The following is a 20,917-nucleotide window of genomic DNA, read 5'->3' as shown; positions in this document are numbered from 1 at the left end:
GTATTCTTAACCCCTATTCACTAAAGCACAGGAGGAAAAATAAAAAAGGGACTCTGCATCTGTAACTGTTGTTCTGCAAGATTACCTCGTCTATATTGGAATTCCACATGTTTTTTTTTAGGAAATGTACTACTCAATTTGCCATGGGTTAGTAGAATTATTACTATTTGATTAGTTCTCCCTGGTCCTGGTCATGCATGTTAATCACAAATGCCCCCATAATCCACTGATGTCAGCTTTCCGATCTACGCATTATAATAAAAAGAAGTTGATTTTGTTCTCTCTCTCTCTCTCTAGGGAAGGATCATACTGCACTGTTGAGACGTCCTGGCACACTCACTGGCTGCTGTCAGCAATCTGGGATTCGTGGAACAGCTGAGGGAACAGCACAGCTCCTTCACCCCTGTCAGCCTAGTTTTGTTGAAGCATGGATGCTCCCATAGACTGCATTTCTTTTTTTAGACAGAAAGGGACTCCAGCCAAGTCCACAGATGTAACATACTGTACTACTTATCCATGAAGAAAGCAGAGACTACAAACCAGGGAGCTCTTTATTAAAAAGAAAAGAAAAAAATTACAACTGCTCTCTAATCTGTAAGGAGACTAAACAGGTCCCAAAATATGTGCTATAGTAAAGTGAATTAATAGATGATTCAAGATCTAATAAATAAATAAATAAATAAATAAAACAGAAACCCCCTATAGCAGTTGTGTGCTTGAACACACACACTGGTCTCCCAAAGGAATTTAGTAGCAGACAAATGGATATGTGCATCTGAACACACTGCCACAGTAAGCTGGAGCTCTATATACCTGCTCTGAGGATGTGCAAAGGAGTTCCTCATATCATTCATTGGCAGCTAGATGATAACAGAAAAAAGGGACACTTCTACCAGTGCTACTGTAGTAAAAGCACACTTTCTTACCCAAAAGAATATGTGCCTCAAACCACATCAAATAACAGTAACACTAAATAGTCTCTCCTTATTCCAGAATGCTACAATGAATCTCACATTTCTGTTGAAGTCTTCTTGTTTTCTCTACAGTGCTGGTTTGGCCAAGGATATCCATGCAGAAAGCAAAACACATTTCAAAACCACATATCTGGCTTAGTAAAGACCTGATAATTTAGGCACTACTTTGGGTAGCTTAGCTATGGGCTGTATTATCTATAGTCAAATCAGCTTCGAATAGTAACTGTGGATCACAGTAACACAGCCAGCTCGATCATAGTTAGTTTGGCCTACTGTAATGATTTCTCAAACCGCTAATTCTACTGTAACATTACAGCCATATTTTTGGTTTATCATATTGCTATAGGATAAAAATGACTGTTTCCTACCTAAAGTTGCATTTGCAAGGAGTGCTGACCAGGACCATTTTCATACTTGTTATTCAATTTAGAAACATCACGATCCTCCTTTTCTCACTAATTCAGATACGCAGATGCTTTGAACTGCTGATTCTTGGTACCTTTTCCCTCCATGTCCTGCAGGGCACTCTTACTCCAGCCTAGCGGCAACAAGACCATGTGTGTGACCTTCAGCAAAAGAGGGGGTTGCAGTCTGTGCCAGTAAGGCCTAGTTTAAATCATACAGTCTGCTGTGTTTAATTTGAAAACTGTGCACATACACAAAAACAAAAAACACACATAAAGTATGCAATTAATAGTTCTAGGGTTTAATATGTTTACAGAAGAGTATTTATCAGATAAAAAGGTTGAGTTCCAACAGTTTAAGTCAAATCTGTGTGAGCAGTACAAACAGTGCAATCTTGTAATGTATCTGGGAAGGCAACACAGACATCTTGTAAAGCGACAGTAATATAAGAGCCTATTAAAACAAACCAGAACAAGACATCCTCTGAAGCAAGCTAAACTGAAAACTAAAATATAAAATGACAGTCAAGGTTTTTCGGTCACTTGCAGTATAACCACAGGAGCCAATGAAGAACACTCAGCAATAACCAGTCTCCTGACGAGATAATAACCTTGGCATTTGTCTCTGTTCTTATCGGCTTGTAAATCCAGCTTTGTCTTGTATACTTTCCAGTGCCTACAGCTACCCCTCAATAACACTGAAGAATGCAGAAGCCTGCACGCCACAAACAGAATGGACTGTCCTTTAAGAACCTGAACAGCATCCCGTATAAACCAGAAATGTGTGTAGGATTCATCCAAATCCTCATTGCTCGCTGGGTCTTCATCCTCCTTATCCAGTCTGCCTGTGTCATCTAAACCAAAGTCATCACTGTCTACCAATCGTGGGTATTAGAAGCCATTTTAGAAGTAACATTGCTAGCAGACGCTAATGCAGCTCTATTTAAACATATTCCTTGTATGCTGAAGTATAAATAATGTCACACATTGCAACTTCAAGCAATCAGGAGACTGGTTAGTTCGCTGATTAGTTTGGTTTCTGTATGTACGAAGCACAGCTATTCTTTAAAGCTGTAGGGCTAACTGCTACACTATCCCAGTCCAGCTGAGCAACTCTGCTGGTGCTCTCATACAGCAGCAGAAAGCCTTTCATAAGCTGTGCATCAAGTCTTGAAGTGTACTTCCCTCTAGTGGTAGATCCAAGAACAACAGCCGCCATTGAAAACAGTCAGGCAGGGTCTAGTACTCTGGGTTACTGGATGCGGTTTTCAAAACAATTAGGTTGGAATTCATAGTGAATGAGCATTTGTTGTTTTTTTTTTTTTTTTTTTTAATATCAAGACTAGTCGCAAAGGTCTCAGGTCAAGTGATGCCTATAAAAGCCAGGAAAGCCATTCTGGGGCCTTGGTTTATTTGACTTCTACAGGACTCACGTGAACGATGACCTGGGAATAACATCAGCATGCTGAACAGCTGTGCAGATTGCAGAAGCCTAAGCACTGCGGTGCTGCTCACCAGGCAGCCTCGGGAAACTAATGAGCACACAGAGAGAAAGATGAGCCCAGTCTCCTGCCACTCACCTCAGGCTGAATAGCTTTGAAAACTGGAGCGTCCATCAGAGTTATCTGACTCTAGAAGAGAAAAAAACACAAAAACAGAGTATCAATCACCATTCCAAAAAGTGAGTGCGGAAAGCCAGCTGGGATTGAGGACAGAGTAAGGAAAATGCACACACGACAGAAGAATGACAGAAACCCTCGAACCCCTACACACTGGGTAACTTGGTTTATAGTAGAAATAATAAAAAATGAAATCTTACAGCATATTCCTCTGGCGTCACCTTGAGGATGTCAAACACCACTGCATCGAAACTCTTCTTCAGCTCAGAAGACCCTTTCTCACTCAGGGACTCGGAGCTGCTGCTTCTCTGTAAAGTCCCAAGGGATTCATCATTTTCTAATCTAAAATTACCGCACAGCACAGAGGTCATGTTGCAACTGCAGATTTCCAAAGTCTCCGATAAAGGAGAAAAAGGATTAAACACAAGAAGGCAAGACAAATACAAAATGACAAACTGTTTTACAGGATTAAAAACAATTACAGTCCTACCTTTTTTCTAATTTCTTAATTAAATCAGCTCAGTGGCTTTTCTTTCTACTGAGGTAGGAGCTGCACACCTGTTAAAAGCTGTCACTTACCTCTGAAGCAGCAGCACTGAAGTGGACAACGCTCGACTGCCCGTTGGCTTGGTCCATAATTCCCATACCATCAGTGTCCTTGTATCACAGCAAGAGGGCACCAGTTAACTCATTGTCAGGGCAGCATATCCAGTTGTCCTACAGGAGTAAAAGCAATTCAGTAATTAAGAACGCTTTAGTCTCAAATATACTTTCTTCTTGCTCATATGCACAGATTCAACCAAGAGTAAACCACATAATATTAGAGGGCGCTGTCCGATGCCTCATGCACAGATCTCTATAAGCATTGCATCAGGTGAAGATTCTGAAGGCACTAGCTTGTTTTTAAAGTTTGCACTGCATTTTAATGCGACAATTGGTTTACTCAAAGTGTGTTTTAAGAGTATGTATTTTTCTACAGGAGGGATACGATCGATGCACCTACATGAAAGATGGTTACCCTCTACAGTAACTTGCGTTATACAGTAAATGTAGAAGGCAATCTCCTAATGTGTTAAACAGCCTGAGTGGAACTGTTCAGCAGATCATCTCCTTGTTAGGAAGGATACTGGTACTGTCTAGCACTGCTGTCATAGATCATCCTGTTTTCAGGTGGTAGCTTTGTAACGCATGTATTAGCGCCACCTGCTGACCGCAATTCACTTTGACATTAAATTGAACTCATCCCGGCTCCTGCTCATTGTACAATCTAATCCACAACAAGGGCTGTCACAGTAAAGCAATGCTATGTATGGTAAGTTATCCTTGAACAAACTGCAATGAATCAAAACATGTTGAAGGAGAATATCCTTTTGTAACGGGAACAATCCTTGCAGCCACTTTGTAACATGATATTGTTGTTAACCTCATCTTGAAAAGCTGCCAATGATCTCACTGTCAGATGCAACTTCACATCACTAATATAAAACACTTCAAAACTAACAAAGAATGTCACGCAGCTGATATGCAAGCAGCCTGTTGGTACCATGCAGTCCCTTCCGAAGCACGTGCCTGTCTGTCTCTCTTCAATGTCTTTCATACCTGCAATTCCAGTGTCTATTACAGAATGCACACCACCTATCTCTCGATCACCAGTCACTGAAGGGTCAACTGTGCTTACCTGTCCTCTAATAGTGAGCTGATTCATCAGCCTCAAACACACTTCAGGGACACACAGATAACACAGCACTGAAATTCTCTAATAAATCAAAGCACAGTTCTCCTGTCAGTCACATTTTTGTAAATCATTACCTGAAATGCTTGAAGCAACAACAGGATACCTACCAGGTACATTTGCAGAAAATTAAAGCAAGTTTTAAGGTGTACATGACACCGGCATTAATCTTTGTTCCAACACCCCTTTCAGATCGTATTTCCAGCTGAACAGTAAGTCAGCAGCTGAGATGGGGATCTAAGCCCAGTATTCCCTGGTCCCCCATATGTCCTTTAAACATTAGTCACATTTACTCCACTCCCAGTTCTGTCTTTCAACTCTTTACACTGAAGAAAACAGATGTATGGCAGGTACAAGTCAGGACCTGTTGTGAAATTTTACAATCACAACTACAGCAGAAATACAGAAACTAAAATGAATGAAAAACATTCAATAAATAGTCATGTGTGTATTTAAAAGTAAGTCATTTTAAGGGGACTTTTTTGTAATGTTTAAAGCAATGTAAAAGGGAAAGAATATGTACAATACACAAAGCAACCACTGGAGTGATAAAAAGATGACGAACACGAGGCTTTTCCAGGCATTAAAGAACAAAAGACCACAAGTGTCTAATAGCAAGCTTAAAAACATCTAGTCAGTGCCCATTACAGCCCTACAGCCAAATACCAAGTGCTGAAAGGGGGGTGGCTATCGACAGGCAAAAGCTGTGAGGATTTTGCATCTATTCAGGCCAGCGTGAGTCTTAACTGCAGTGTGGTGCACAGCTCCAGTGCAGAAGGGAGACACAAACGTTGTGTTTGGCGGGAGCACTGAGGCTCTAATAGAAACAAATCAGTGGACAGTGCTGCTTGTAAAAAACAAACAAAACTCATATGGCATCCAAATGGGAAAAAATGTTATAAAACAAATTGTACAGACCAAATTAGCAGTCTGTTCCAAAAGATTCAGCCCAAGGAAGACCAGTCACCCATGTACACACAACTAAAGTGATACTAGTCACAGGGAGGTGAAGCAGTCATGTCTGTAAATGCCCCTGAAATGATTCATTAATCATACAACTTATAATCTAAATTACACTTAATGGAATGGGAAGCTGTAAAGAGGCAGACAATAAAGAGATCTGTTTATTACATTAAAGCCCACGTGCTTCCTGAAACCTATATGCAAGTTGCTCCTACTGTATACTGATAGCTTCAGTGAGGTCAAGCCATGGAGGCTTTGAAGACCTAAATTAAAACACAGCTTAGTGAACACGGCCAGACCGCACCAGATACACCTCTACACACCCCGCCCGCTGCACCTGGCAGATCAGAGTAACTGGAACAGGGCAGCGGGCTAGCTGCCTGAAATGACATCATTCCCTTCAGGAAACACCCTGGGGAAATCCTCCAAGCACCACAGAAATAAAAGCAACCACTCTGCAGCTTAGCCCACAAAACACAACCTCTGTGAATCACTCTGAAGAGTCTTCCTTACAGTTAAGAAGCAGGGCTTACAAGTAAGAAGCTCAGCAATAGCAACCCCACGTATGAACACGTTTTCCACCTGAAACTCCGTCACAGTGCTGGCTTGCTGTGCAGCATGACATCGTATTTGTTCAACCGATTAGCAATAATCTTGCACTACTTGGAGTCGGTGAAGCCTGCAGTATTGCAAGGGTTTTGTTTTAGTATAAAAGGGTTGAATTTTTCACTTTGCATTTTGACTGGGCCTGAACAAATTAATGCTTGGCCCGATCCAATCGAACAACATGGCTATGCTACCACATAAAAATGTTCACTATAAATACCATATGATAGTGAAATTGAAGAAGGAATCTATGAAAAAGATCTAGGAGTTTACGTTGACTCAGAAATGTCTTCATTTAGACAATGTGGGGAAGCTATAAAATAGGCCAACAAAATGCTTGGCTATATAGTGAAAATTGTTGATTTAAATCAAGGGAAGTAATGTTAAAACTGTACAACGCATTCGCAAGACCTCATCTAGAATATTGTGTTCAGTTCTGGTAACCTCGCTACAAAAAGGATGTTGCTGCTCTAGAGAGAGTGACCAGAATTATTCTGGGTTTAAAAGGCATGTCATATGCAGACAGGCTAAAAGAATTGAATCTGTTCAGTCTTGAACAAAGAAGACTACGAGGCGATCTGATTCAAGCATTCACAATTCTAAAAGGTATTGACAGTGTCGACCTAAGGGACTTTTTCGACCTGAAAAAAGAAATAAGGACCAGGGGTCACAAATGGAGATTTGATAAAGGGGCATTCAGAACAGAAAATAGGAGGCCCTTTTTTTTTTTTTACACAGAGAATCGTGAGGGTCTGGAACCAACTCCCCAGTAATGTTGTTGAAGCTGATACCCTGGGATCCTTCAAGAAGCTGCTTGATGAGATTCTGGGATCAATAAGCTACTAACAACCAAACGAGTAAGATGGGCCGAATGGCCTCCTCTCGTTTGCAAACTTTCTTATATTCTTATAAGTAACAGATGGGAGTTATTGCCCCTGGTTCAATTAAAAATTTAAAACAAACATATTACCTTGTAATAAATTCTCTCAGTAAAACAGCATGACTAGTGTCTTTCAGCAGAATGAGTACTAAATCTACGAAGTCCTGAATCCCATCCACTAGTCAGGAAGCAGCGAGTGTCTCTTCTCTACGTCTCCGTCTCAGACACAGCACGTCTGCCAAGGAAAAAGGTCACGTTTCTTCCTTTAAGCAAAGTATCCGTTCTCTCCAATCCCTGTACTGGGGCTGTGGAGTACTTGAATTGATGGGTACTTCTTTCTTTTCTTTTTTATGTTTCAATGAACAAGACAAAAGCCAGTGGGAAACCATGACCAAGCAACACAAACATCCTTGTGAATAAACAAATCATCAGTCACACCTTACCCAATACAATCAAGGCTTGAATGACAACCAGTGTTATAAACTACATGCCATAAGGAGCCAATACCCCACCCTCCTAACTTGACAGGATTAGGTACGAGGCAGGGGACTATCCCGCTGACAAAATTCTGAAAAGAAAAAACTAGCTTTTACATTTCTGAACACGCTACTACCTTCCTTCCCCGAATACATTTTTTGGCATCATTTATCACAGCGGAAAGCATATTGCTGTAAAGATAGCCAATGTAAACAATGGTATTAGTAAGAGATTACCTTTCCATGCAGATTTACAGAGGTAGATAAGAAATGTTTACGCTCCTGTTTTTGAAAGAGGAAACACAGAGGAAATCCCTCGCACTTCTGCTCCGAGACGTGGGTGACTCCGAGGGTTTGTTTTGCTCACTGATGATGATTCAGCCAAAAACAAAATCACACAACTGTTCTGGATAATGGCTACAGCAACAACCCACAACAAAACAACCACTATCAAACCCATCCCAATCCTAGCCTTTCTTGTCTTTCCTCACTGATAGTGTACATATTGACCATTTACAGTACATTCTGGATACAACTGCATCTGCTCAGCCCACAACATTTTTCTTTCAGGTTAGAAGATTTTTTCTTCTAGTCAAGGTGCGTGATCAGGTTCTAACTTTAAATTCTCAGGTTTTATACGACTGCAGTACTTTTTATTGTTTTTTATTTGTAAATGGTCATGCTTGCAACAAACTGTGTTTCACTCAAAACTCATACATAGCAAAAGAATTTGTTAGCTACAACAGCTTTAAGCCAGTACACTGCACACTTTCAATAGTTTGTCTTGCCTAATGACTTCAATTCTGTTGTACTGTTTTTTGTTTTTTTTATATAAAACATAGCTACAGTACTACAGTCATAGGCACACCCACACCCACTGCATTTGTCACCACTGTCTGTAAAACTGCTGCCCTAAAACCCTTCGTAAGCTCCCCTGCAAACCCAGCTCTGCCCTGCTGACTGCCACAGTCAGGCTGTTGTCACTTACATGCAGAGTGGTTCATCAGCAGATGACACTATCATTACAGACTGGACAGACTGAGGCACTGCAAAGCACTTCAATCATATCACTGACCCCTAAATCTTCTTTGGTCTCGACAAAATGCATTAATTTCTTTCAGTCTCTTGGTAGCTCATTCCTTGAAGCCTTGGAATTAGTTTGGTTGCTCTTCGTTGGACTCTATCCTGGGCCACAATTCTCTTTGGTTCCTTGGTGCCCAGAAATGGACACACAGTGGTCTCACCAGTGCATTACACAACCTCATCATAACCTCCTCTGATCTGTACTCTACACTTTTGGCTATATACCTGGGCATTCTGTTTGCGGAGTCTTTTCCAGTTCTATACCCACCATTTGGTATTTGGATCCTAAATTTGTACTACTTTTCTGCCTAGGTCTGTATGCAGTCTAAATCTTTTAGGATTTCTTGGGTGGCTGAAAGATTGGTTTCCTTCACAGCAATGCCTAATCACATGTCTCTATTGAGAGACGAGAAATAGAAACAGAACAGTTAACTAATTAGTCCAGCAAGCTCCTGCTATGGCAAGGCGTTCCCATCATCTGCTGTGTCTCAAGAGCCAGAAACAGGATTCTTCACCCTCAGCCTAGCTTTACACCTCACAGGCTACAAGAGAAGTTTGAGCTTCCGGCAGAAAAGAAACGCTCCAGTCAGAGAGCTCTGTGACGGGATTCTTGACCTGACCGAGGGGCTCTGCACGGACAGAGAAATGCTGGGAATGAAATGCACTTGTGTGTCTGGAGATGGTTAGGAATGTAACCGGAGGCGGAGCAGCTGACAGTTATGGTCCAGCTGGCTCTGTATTTAACGGACATTTTGTTCGAGATACAGTGGAGCTCAGTGCAAGGAGTTTAAATAACACAGAGATTGTTTCAGCAAACACATAGCAAAACAGTAAATATGCGTGATAAAAGCGCAGCATTTTGTTGCATCTCTAGAAATGATAGTATGCTGCTTCAGGTCATGGTATATACAATGTAATTTGTTACAAAAATGAAGAATAACTGAAATAGAAGCTGGGGTTTATCAATATCATTACACATATTTGTGTGATTGTATATGAGGAGGGAGTTTCTTTGATGGATAAAGAGCATGTATGAATATTTGAAAGTTATTTGATAAGTCCTGTGTGAGAGGACTGTATACAAGACCTTTTCCAGATGAATGGAGCTGAACTACAGTGTACTTATGTGGCAAAGAAGATACACAGTCCGATTGTAAACACAGAGTAATCCAAGCGGCAACATGTAGTGGAATTTGGCAGTGTACTAGTTTGAGACTTCTTGCCATAAACAAATAAACAAATCGCTATACACTCATCAACTCTTCTCTCAACACAAGTTTTGTATTTTAATAATTAGGCGTCCTGGATCATCAAGGCTGTACTGAAAATGCTTTCATTAGGAGCGGCAGTAAACTTGTTGGGATCATTTAGTGAATCACGTTTTTAATTACTCATACATATGCGTACTTTTATTACGCATTGCAAAAGAAGAGTACTGGGAAATGTCCCTCCCGGTACACTACAGATGTGCAAAACAATAATACGGAACTGGGTAGTTCTTTGTTTGCAAGGCAGGTTTTGTTGCACAGTGAGTAGACTGCTGTACCAGACAAAATGTAAACAAACCTTCCTGTATCGCAATACTTGAGGGCAATGACTGTAAAATCATACAGGCCAATATGTACATCACGTGGGATCTGTGTACTTATATTTTGCTTAGAATTTAAAATAATGTATTTTTGGTAACTGGACACTGAGTTATTTGATACACAGAAACACAAACCTGACCATCATTTGTTTAGCAACTATCAGGCCTTGATGAAAACGAGCTTGTGTCCGATTGTTGTGTGTGCCTCTATTGATTTCTCCACACTGCAACCAGTGGGATTGCTTCATCTGCATCAGAGGTCAGAAAGCAAGCCGCTATCAGGCAGTGCCAGGGAGCCGGCAGAGAGATGGGTTCAGTGGAGGTTAAAGGCCCCTGTACACAAAAGGAAAACAATTCTGTGGGAGTGGAAAGAGCTGCCCATTTTTGACTGCATAGGAGATGGATTTCCACATTTCAGACACCATTATCTCAGTTACTCCTAAAAAGAGCAAACTCACACTCCTTATTGTCCTGTGTCTGTTTACAGTAGTGCTACACTACCTTACAACAAGGGCGCTCTTATGGCTTTATTACGAGTAATCTTATCAGGGGGTTGATTTAATCAACCTATAAAACAGCCAGGTTAAACTACTGCTGGTTTTTGAAGAACTGGGGAATCATCCTGTAATGCACCAACCACTTCTGTAATCCAGGGAGAATCCCTGGTGCAGTAAAATGCTCAAATATTAGCTGTGGTTTATCCAGGCAAGGCCATAGGTTGTTCAAACCCGTTTGACAAATATTCACACTGATTTCAAATGTAAACAAAATAGGCCAGCCTATATTTTACAATACAATTAAGTAGTTGTGTGTAAAACATGGGTGGTAAAAGTGGAAGTTTAGTTTTGTTTCTTCATCCCTACAACTATCACAGCAAGCAGTTCTTTAACTAGAGTCAGTTTGACACCATGCAGTCCTCCTTCCTTCTCATTTCACACTTCTGTATTTGTTGCCCTGCCCGGTCACTGTGCTGACTGATCTGTTGCTTATGTTTCCAATATCCTCCCCATTGAAGCAAATGTCTCAACAAAAGATATAGCTGGAATGTGTTATTCAAGTGAGTTTGTTTTAATCATACTGTAAAACACTCTAAGTAACCAGATCAAAACTTCATCATACATTCACAGTGGAAATAATAAAAGTGCAATTACTTGCCACAATATGAAAACTAAACGCAGTAAACAGGGCACTGCAGCCAATATAAACAGCTTGATCTAACAGAAATTACAACATAAACATGCATTTACTTTCTTTAGTGATGGTCAAAGCTGAGGGGCCGACTGAACTGAGCCACAGGTATTAAGGGACCAGGTCAATCTTCAATTCTATTAATCTTGCTAGGCATTTCATTGCATGATTACTGGCATTGAATATTTAGGAAGTGTGGATTATGATTTGAATGATTCAGACTAAGAGTTTCTTTAAGAACAAGATAGCAGGAGAGGTGTTTAACTGTGTAGAAATGGCAGAAAAACAGGGTCAACCACCTTTTCAATATGACTAGGGAGCGGAGAGGGGTAGCTGCTGGAGCGCAGCAGACATTTTCAACCCGCTTTTTTACAGCACTGAGAAGAACCGAGACCAGTTTTATTTTTCTAAATACATGTTCGGCCATGGAGTTTGCACAAAAGAGTTATAAAAGAAGAAGGTGACAAATATAGATGCAGTTACTTTACAGTATTTTCCATCATGCCTGTGCATAGTAACCATTCATTTTCCAGTTTCAAACGTGAGGGTTATTGAACTAAAGTTTTGTCCAGTACGAGGACATATAAAACAAGCAGACTGAAGATTATAAAATGAGCCTCTTGATAGGAGGTTGATTCACTATAAAAAGTAAGGCAACTTCCATCCACAGGGAGCTACTCCACTGCAATACAACTCGCTCGAGTCACAGCATGAAGGTCAACTATAATTTCCATGTTGAAGTTAAAGCAATACCAAATACCAGATCATTTGCATTCCAAATAACACACACACAGCCAGCCTCTGTGGATGACAATCACTGCAGATAATGAATCCCACATTTCTGCAGGTCAGTAACACAGTGGGATGAGTGGAATATGAACACAGTTCTATTCCCAATGAATACCAACACATGTGAAGCTGGGGAAAAAAGGTAATCTGTATCATTGCTACGCTGCAGTGAAATAGAGACATGTAGAAACTATTTCAATCTACTATATAGAAAAGGCATGAATTCTTTTGGTATAAAGTCTGAATTTTCACATGCTTGAGTGAGCGAAAAAAAAAAATCAGTGAGCAGCAGTACCGTTTTTCTTTGTGCGTTTTTGTCTTTAAACAACTGGTATTGAAAATAAAAAGGGCTTGACAGTGCAGCACAGATGTAGGTTAAGCAGTCCCTCCAACTGCCTGCTGTGACTATTTAAACAAACTGCTTAACAGACAGGAGCAAAGCACGTCTCCACACGTGTGAGTTCACCACAAACACAACCATAACAATGCAAAACGATAGCGAGCTCGGCAAACCACCATTTACAGCACTTCAAACAAAGAGGCGCATACAAGGCAAAGCTGAGCTCAAGCACTGAGCAGTCAGACTCCTATACACACTGTGGCTAATCAAGCTTGTAGTAAAACCTGGAATGGGTAAAACTGCTATGTTATAGGAATCTTATTCCATCCCTGGAATAGACTTACAGTTACAATTCTTGAATGTTTCTTCTTCGTTAAAAAAAAAAAAAAAAAAGAAAGCCTGTCTTCCTGCTCAGGATAGTGCCAGGTCTCTGGGCTTCGTAAAAAAGCAGCAGCATGTAAAAGAGCTTCCCTGAAAGCTTCAATAGTGTTTCTGTAAGCATGAATACAAGTGCAAGCATTAACTGGGACATACTGCAACAGACCAACAACTCTGCCTGCTGTCACCCAGGTCTTCAGTACAACACTTCAACATCTTTGCATTAGCAATCTGAAAAGGATGCCCTCTGTTCTGGAGAATTCAAACATGCTCGAGCAGTGGGTAGGACACTCCTAGATCATGTTGCTGGAGATCAGACTTTCTGCACTGGTGTCAGTCACAGACTTCTCAAAAGAGAAACACAGATCTATGCAGTGTAAGATGAGAATGTGTACATAACCCATCTGCATAACTGATAGTCCTCAAGGTATCTTTAAAAGAAGAGAAACATCATTGAGGGAGCACTGCATTTACACATCTTTTTAATTTCAAATCCTGCCCTTTAAAAAAAAAAAAAAAAAAAGAATTTTTTTTTATTAAAAGTATATATATATACACACACATACACACAATCATTTAAAAAGATGACTTTAGGCTTCAATCACAGTAACATATATTTCCTTCTGTAGATGTATTCCTGTTAAATATTATGTTTGTTTTCTTATATTGTGTATGTAAGATTTCTGGATGGGAGAACAAGCCCAAAAGAAACAATGAAATACTGTATTTTTCCTCCCCCCACTGAATCACACACAGTATTTCTGGCATTGCTCCATTTCTGAAGCAGAGCTGTCTAATCTTTGTAAACAGTCTGATAACAGAGGAGAGGAGAAGCACTGCAACACATCACGGCACAGCAATCCCTCGATTCTGCTTGTTCTTTATTAATATTCCCACACACACACACAGGTTGCTACTTGCTTCAGGCCTGCATTCCAGTCTCTGCAGATGAGCAGGATGTTGTGTAACATTACTCACAAACCCAGAATGAAAGTGTATCACACCCTTAACCACAAACGGCTCAGCGTTACTGTATGTGGCACAGAGAAACCCCAGAGCTCATCAGCTCAGCCTACGCACTCTAAACAGAGGTGTGAGCCGCCCCTCTTCACAGAGGCCTCTTTTGGGTTAATATAATGGAGTGCAAAGGGCCTTCCCCCTTCTTTGAAATGGAAGGTTCTCAGCTCGGTCTCTCAGCAGTCTACTATAGTAATGCATCTGGTTAAATTCATATTTTACATAAACTTCAGGTCAAGGGCAGCAAATCCCCCTGGAACACCATCAGTCTGCTGCACTTTTGGCTCAGATCAGGGTTCCTAAATTACGAGTCAATAACTTAACTGCGGCTGTGGATAAAGAAAAGCACCTCTGTCTGCAGCACCCATTCTTATCGAGTGACGTCACTGTGATAGAAGCAGTCCTGCAGACAAACAGCGCCCACGTAAAGCAGCGAGCGCAATAACACACAGACGTCACCGCGGACTCCTCCATGATCCGAGCTGGTGATCCTAGCATCAAGCTGCTCATCAACAGCCTTCACCTGCCAGGTTTCACTCATGGGGAGGGAGAAGCAACAGAATGCAAAGCCAGCAGATTACAAGTACAAGCTGCTTAATAGGAACTGATAGGCACTGTTCTTTTCAGCTCCTGTGAGACACATCAGAAACCTTTGATAAAAGAAACGAATTGTAAAAGTCGACTGTTTTACTGATTAACCAGAAATATTTGCCTGGAATATAAAGTAGATGTATTTATCCTGACTGGTTTCTCTTCCACTGTTTTGTATGCAAGAGGGCAACATATGCACAAGCAGGTACAAGAGAAGCATTATTTTTACAATACAGAGTGTAATGTAACAATATTACTGTGTGAGGATCTAGCAGCATACACATCCCATCACTACTAGCACAACTACAATGCCCTGAAGAACCACTGCATTCACATGAATAAAGAAATGACTGGACAGCCTTACAACAAATCGAGTGGAATCAGTCCATGAATCTCGGCTGCGGTTTAATGGATGAAAACATTTTATGTGGGCATACTGTAGCAAACTCTCTTAACTGAACCAGAGAACAGTGGGTGTGTGAAGAGGGACATGTGAATGTAGTTACCTTCTAACCCAATGCTTCTTAGCCCTGGTCCTAGGTACCCCCTGTGTCTTCTGGTTTTCATTCCAACTGAGCTCTCAATTACTTAACTAGACCCTTAATTGAACTCAATTTAGTTAATTAGACCTTTTTAATTGATCTCAGCTCCTAAACAGTTGCACAGTTCAGTTTACTTAAAATATGTTACAGCTAACCTGAAATCTGCAACTGTTTAAGAGCTGAAAACAAGTAAAAAGGTCTAATTAAGCAAATGATCAGTTCAATTAAGAGTTTAGTTAAGTAATTGAGCTCAGTTGGAATGAAAACCAGCACAGGGGTCCCCAGGACCGGGGTTGGAAAGCCCTGTTCTAACCCCTTTCCCCTTACTTCCTTTCTAATCTGAAACCTAAAACAGCTACAAGGATGTTGACAAACATTATTTCAGTATAAAAACAAACTAAAAGCTGTGCAATGCTCAATGCTTCACACAGTTCCTCTGTGATGTATAAGGACAGCCAGTGGATCGGGGAAAACAATCAAACGCTGTCATTTTTAAATTAATTTACTTTTAAACTCCGTACCTGGCAGATCCTTACACAGCTGGCAAATACTGCAACAGAAAGCGAATGGCTGCTTAATCTAATGCAGCACCCACTTGAAGCTCAAAAGTAAAAAAGCATTCAAAGGGGGATTTAGGTTGTTTATCAGGTATAACTTCAAACTTGTCAGCTCACTGAGGCAAGCCATTTCTGAGCACTCCTGCTTTGGACAGGTTTTTTCTAAACTGTTCTTATTTAAGAAATGCAGTACCTTGTTCAGAGTCTTTTCCTAAAACATTAAAATAAGAAATCGGCATCTCCAGAGGACGTTGAGTGCATCCCGCTGCTGCAGATAATAGGATCATGTCTGTAATATTGAAAACGCACATGAATACTTGCACACAGCTTTAACTGGTTCATGCAGCACTTAGCTAAAAAAACAATATGCAGAGAAATCTTGTTATTCTCCATTCACACTCTCCCTAACATTTAAAAGCAGAATGTTGGTAGGAGGGAAGTAATGTAAATAGAAAGCATTCACAATCTGCAGTTCTGCAATTAAGATGAAGGACAGATTACAAGAACAGGTATATCTGATTATAACTGTGGGACAATACCAGATAGCCAGCAAAGCAAAGCCGTGATCAATGATTTAGCTCAAGCAAGAGATTAGAACTACAACAGTTCAGTCTGTAAAATATTAAAAAGCTGGCAAATCTGCACTTTAAAAGACTAACAACTTTAACTAAAGCAATGAGAAAGGTCTGCTATGCATTTATCAATTGATATGCCACATTTGTCGACAGACCAATCTACCTTGCACTCACTGTGCTCTGGATACTGCCCCTTCACTGGTCAGACCCACAGCAAGCCAACACTGTCCATCTAAAACGAACTGTCAAAGGGGGTTCTCCGTTCAGGCTACAGCAAGAGCACAGGCATGGTTGAGAATGGAGTCTGTCTTTACTTTCACATTTATCTGCATTTTTTGATCATCAAAATGACTAAATGTCAGTACATCACAACCATGTAAAGGGAAACTTTTTTTTTTTTCAGGACAGCTTTTACTGTGAAATACATGTTCTGCTTACAAAGTTTAAAATCCTTTTCATCAATGAAATGCTTCATTCTTGGTTACGGCATTTGCGTATCCACCCAAGAGAATCTCTTTGCAGTTGTTAGTTTTAGAACGTGACACCACCATCTGAAATCACACGGTGTACTTTCACAGGTAGAGAAGTGGCTGGAAGAGGAGTTGAGGATGTCTCAATCCATCCCCCTCTTCTGGATATTTACCCAATCACATCATACTATGTATTCACAGCTGCCAAGAGTGGGGATGCCAATAGCCCTGCAGCTGCCTCTATACCCACGTTTGCACTGTGGGGTAAAAATCAATTCAGTCTCCGCTCTGTTGGTGGAACAGTGGAATATACAATGTATATCAGACATTATTCACAGATGCAGACGTCTGGGAAATTAGAAATGCATGTACACAATTCTGTTAGTTTTTAATGCAATTAATTCAAACTTCATTTATAAAGCTCAATTTAACAAACACCTATTTCAGAAACAGAACATGATTATAACCAACAAAGTCAATCACTCTAAAAAGAAAAAGAAGGGATACAAACATGAATTACATAATGCACATGTGCTCCATTGAAACCAGTTTATTAAACAGTACATCATCATCAGGAATGGCAGTGTTGTATGGATCACTTCCCATTCCTGCTACAGCAAACTGAGGAGCTCTCCTTCCAATCAGGAGCTCGGCTCTTCAGCTACTGTATGGACCCAACAACAACCTAAAAATACTTCTGACAATTGCTATTCACAGCACTGTTACAGCATCAGCTCAACACTGCCATTCACAACACTGTTACAGCATCAGCTCAACACTGCCATTCACAGCACTGTTACAGCATCAGCTCAACACTGCCATTCACAGCACTGTTACAGCATCAGCTCAACACTGCCATTCACAGCACTGTTACAGCATCAGCTCAACACTGCCATTCACAGCACTGTTACAGCATCAGCTCAACACTGCCATTCACAGCACTGTTACAGCATCAGCTCAACACTGCCATTCACAGCACTGTTACAGCATCAGCTCAACACTGCCATTCACAGCACTGTTACAGCATCAGCTCAACACTGCCATTCACAGCACTGTTACAGCATCAGCTCACTGCCATTCACAGCACTGTTACAGCATCAGCTCAACACTGCCATTCACAGCACTGTTACAGCATCAGCTCAACACTGCTCAACACAGCATCAGCTCAACACTGCCATTCACAGCACTGTTACAGCATCAGCTCAACACTGCCATTCACAGCACTGTTACAGCATCAGCTCAACACTGCCATTCACAGCACTGTTACAGCATCAGCTCAACACTGCCATTCACAGCACTGTTACAGCATCAGCTCAACACTGCCATTCACAGCACTGCCATTCACAGCACTGTCACAGCACCAGCTCAACACTGCCATTCACAGCACTGTTACAGCATCAGCTCAACACTGCCATTCACAGCACTGTTACAGCATCAGCTCAACACTGCCATTCACAGCACTGTTACAGCATCAGCTCAACACTGCCATTCACAGCACTGTTACAGCATCAGCTCAACACTGCCATTCACAGCACTGTTACAGCATCAGCTCAACACTGCCATTCACAGCACTGTTACAGCATCAGCTCAACACTGCCATTCACAGCACTGTTACAGCATCAGCTCAACACTGCCATTCACAACACTGCCATTCACAACACTGTCACAGCATCAGCTCAACACTGCCATTCACAGCACTGTTACAGCATCAGCTCAACACTGCCATTCACAGCACTGTTACAGCATCAGCTCAACACTGCCATTCACAGCACTGTTACAGCATCAGCTCAACACTGCCATTCACAGCACTGTTACAGCATCAGCTCAACACTGCCATTCACAGCACTGTTACAGCATCAGCTCAACACTGCCATTCACAACACTGCCATTCACAACACTGTCACAGCACCAGCTCAACACTGCCATTCACAGCACTGTTACAGCATCAGCTCAACACTGCCACTGTTACAGCATCAGCTCAACACTGCCATTCACAGCACTGTTACAGCATCAGCTCAACACTGCCATTCACAGCACTGTTACAGCATCAGCTCAACACTGCCATTCACAGCACTGTTACAGCATCAGCTCAACACTGCCATTCACAGCACTGTTACAGCATCAGCTCAACACTGCCATTCACAGCACTGTTACAGCATCAGCTCAACACTGCCATTCACAGCACTGTTACAGCATCAGCTCAACACTGCCATTCACAGCACTGTTACAGCATCAGCTCAACACTGCCATTCACAGCACTGTTACAGCATCAGCTCAACACTGCCATTCACAGCACTGTTACAGCATCAGCTCAACACTGCCATTCACAGCACTGTTACAGCATCAGCTCAACACTGCCATTCACAGCACTGTTACAGCATCAGCTCAACACTGCCATTCACAGCACTGTTACAGCATCAGCTCAACACTGCCATTCACAGCACTGTTACAGCATCAGCTCAACACTGCCATTCACAGCACTGTTACAGCATCAGCTCAACACTGCCATTCACACACTGCAGCATCAGCTCAACACTGCCATTACAGCATCAGCTCAACACTGCCATTCACAGCACTGTTACAGCATCAGCTCAACACTGCCATTCACAGCACTGTTACAGCATCAGCTCAACACTGCCATTCACAGCACTGTTACAGCATCAGCTCAACACTGCCATTCACAGCACTGTTACAGCATCAGCTCAACACTGCCATTCACAGCACTGTTACAGCATCAGCTCAGGGTCTGAGGACCAACATCATGCCACTTGAAGTAATATCTGAAGCACCAAATTACAAGAGATAGTTTGTCCCGTTTCAGCAAACATGTTGCTAAGGCATGTAAATGATTAAGGAGTGCTATTTCAACACGTATGTATAAATAAATAAATCAAACCAACCGATCGCTGGTATTTCATGTGCAGTGCACCCGAATATATCCTGCCGCTACAGGCCATCCATACACTCCTGTCTATTCAAAGAGTGACCGTAGAGAAGCAAGCGCTGCTAAAACACCACCTAGACTCGCAAACCCACCGGAACCAATCTGGCTGATTCAGATAAATACTACAGTCACTGACTGAACATTATTTACAATTAAACTCCTGATGCGTAACATTTTTATTAAGTCATTCATACATTTAATTTGAACACCGCCTTGCTTAATTCAGGCGGAAGCTGATTTTTTTTAAAAAATAATGCCACCTGTTTGTTTATTTAAATTACACAAGGGGTAGGATGGTTACCCGATTTTGTTTACGTTTTAGTAAGTATTGCCGTTTTCCACATTTTAAACAGTACCCGGCGCAGCGAAATAGCTCTAACCCCCCCTTCCCGAGACACTCCCCGGATCTGGGCGGGACTCGGCGACTCCAAACCGGGGCACATCCACAGCCCGAGAACCGAGGCCAGGTGGGCACTGGACACACGCATTGAAATAAAAACGACAACGACACAGGGTGACAGAAGAAAAGAAACGACCCCGTAGGCGCTAATCACTCAGCCTACTGCAGCCCTGAGAAGAAACCACCAAGCACAAACAAAAATCAACCCCTCCCTGCGAGCAGCACTGAGGCTCGATAACGCGGTTATAACACCGGCGAGGAACCCTGTCCCGCCAGCCACTCAGCAGCCTGAGGGAAAATAACACACAACACCGACCTGGGCAAAGCGGCGGACGCCGAGCGGCTCTGTCTGTGCGCGTCTTTAAACCAGCGGCTGCTGCTACTGTTATTGCTGTTATAATTACTCTCTTGTTAACGGCGTCGTTATTTAAATCCACTGCGCGTCCCGAGTCCACCGCTTCCCCGCACTCTCTGTCAGGGAGGGGGGTGGAGGAGGAGCTCGACCCCGAAATACCGCCCGCCCCGGAGCGGGAGCGAGCCTGAGCGGGAGCAGGAGCGAGCGGGAGCGAGCAGGAGCCGGAGCCGGAGCGGGAGCGAGCCGGAGCCGGAGCGGGAGCGAGCCGGAGCGGGAGCGGGAGCGAGCAGGAGCGGGAGCGGGAGCGAGCGGGAGCGAGCGGGAGCCGGAGCCGGAGCGGGAGCGAGCAGGAGCCGGAGCGGGAGCGAGCAGGAGCCGGAGCGGGAGCGAGCAGGAGCCGGAGCGGGAGCGAGCCGGAGCGGAGGGAGGAGCTGAGCGGGAGCGAG

General features: G+C 42.3%; 1 protein-coding gene across 4 annotated transcripts in view; it reads right to left on the bottom strand.

Moving 5' to 3' along the window:
- The window catches only part of LOC121331065 (ras-specific guanine nucleotide-releasing factor RalGPS2), a 55,073-nt gene extending 34,358 nt beyond the window's left edge, over positions 1–20,715 (bottom strand). For 2 of the 4 annotated variants that reach the window (XM_041278215.1, XM_041278218.1), the window contains exons 1-4: positions 20,433–20,715; positions 3,577–3,714; positions 3,198–3,305; positions 2,959–3,009 (exon numbers count right to left, since the gene is read on the bottom strand). In XM_041278215.1, coding sequence (XP_041134149.1) covers positions 2,959–3,009; positions 3,198–3,305; positions 3,577–3,642 — 225 coding nt within the window. In that variant the 5' untranslated portion in view covers positions 3,643–3,714; positions 20,433–20,715. Of the gene's footprint in view, positions 1–2,958; positions 3,010–3,197; positions 3,306–3,576; positions 3,715–7,268; positions 7,420–7,891; positions 7,954–20,432 lie in introns of those variants that run through there. The other 2 variants (XM_041278217.1, XM_041278216.1) reach the window with 2 other exon arrangements.
- Between the last annotated feature and the right edge of the window lie 202 nt (positions 20,716–20,917).

This window comes from Polyodon spathula, chromosome 18 (genome assembly GCF_017654505.1).
Source record: "Polyodon spathula isolate WHYD16114869_AA chromosome 18, ASM1765450v1, whole genome shotgun sequence".
Classification (NCBI taxonomy): Eukaryota; Metazoa; Chordata; class Actinopteri; order Acipenseriformes; family Polyodontidae; genus Polyodon; species Polyodon spathula.
This window is presented reverse-complemented; position numbering and strand designations above follow the sequence as displayed.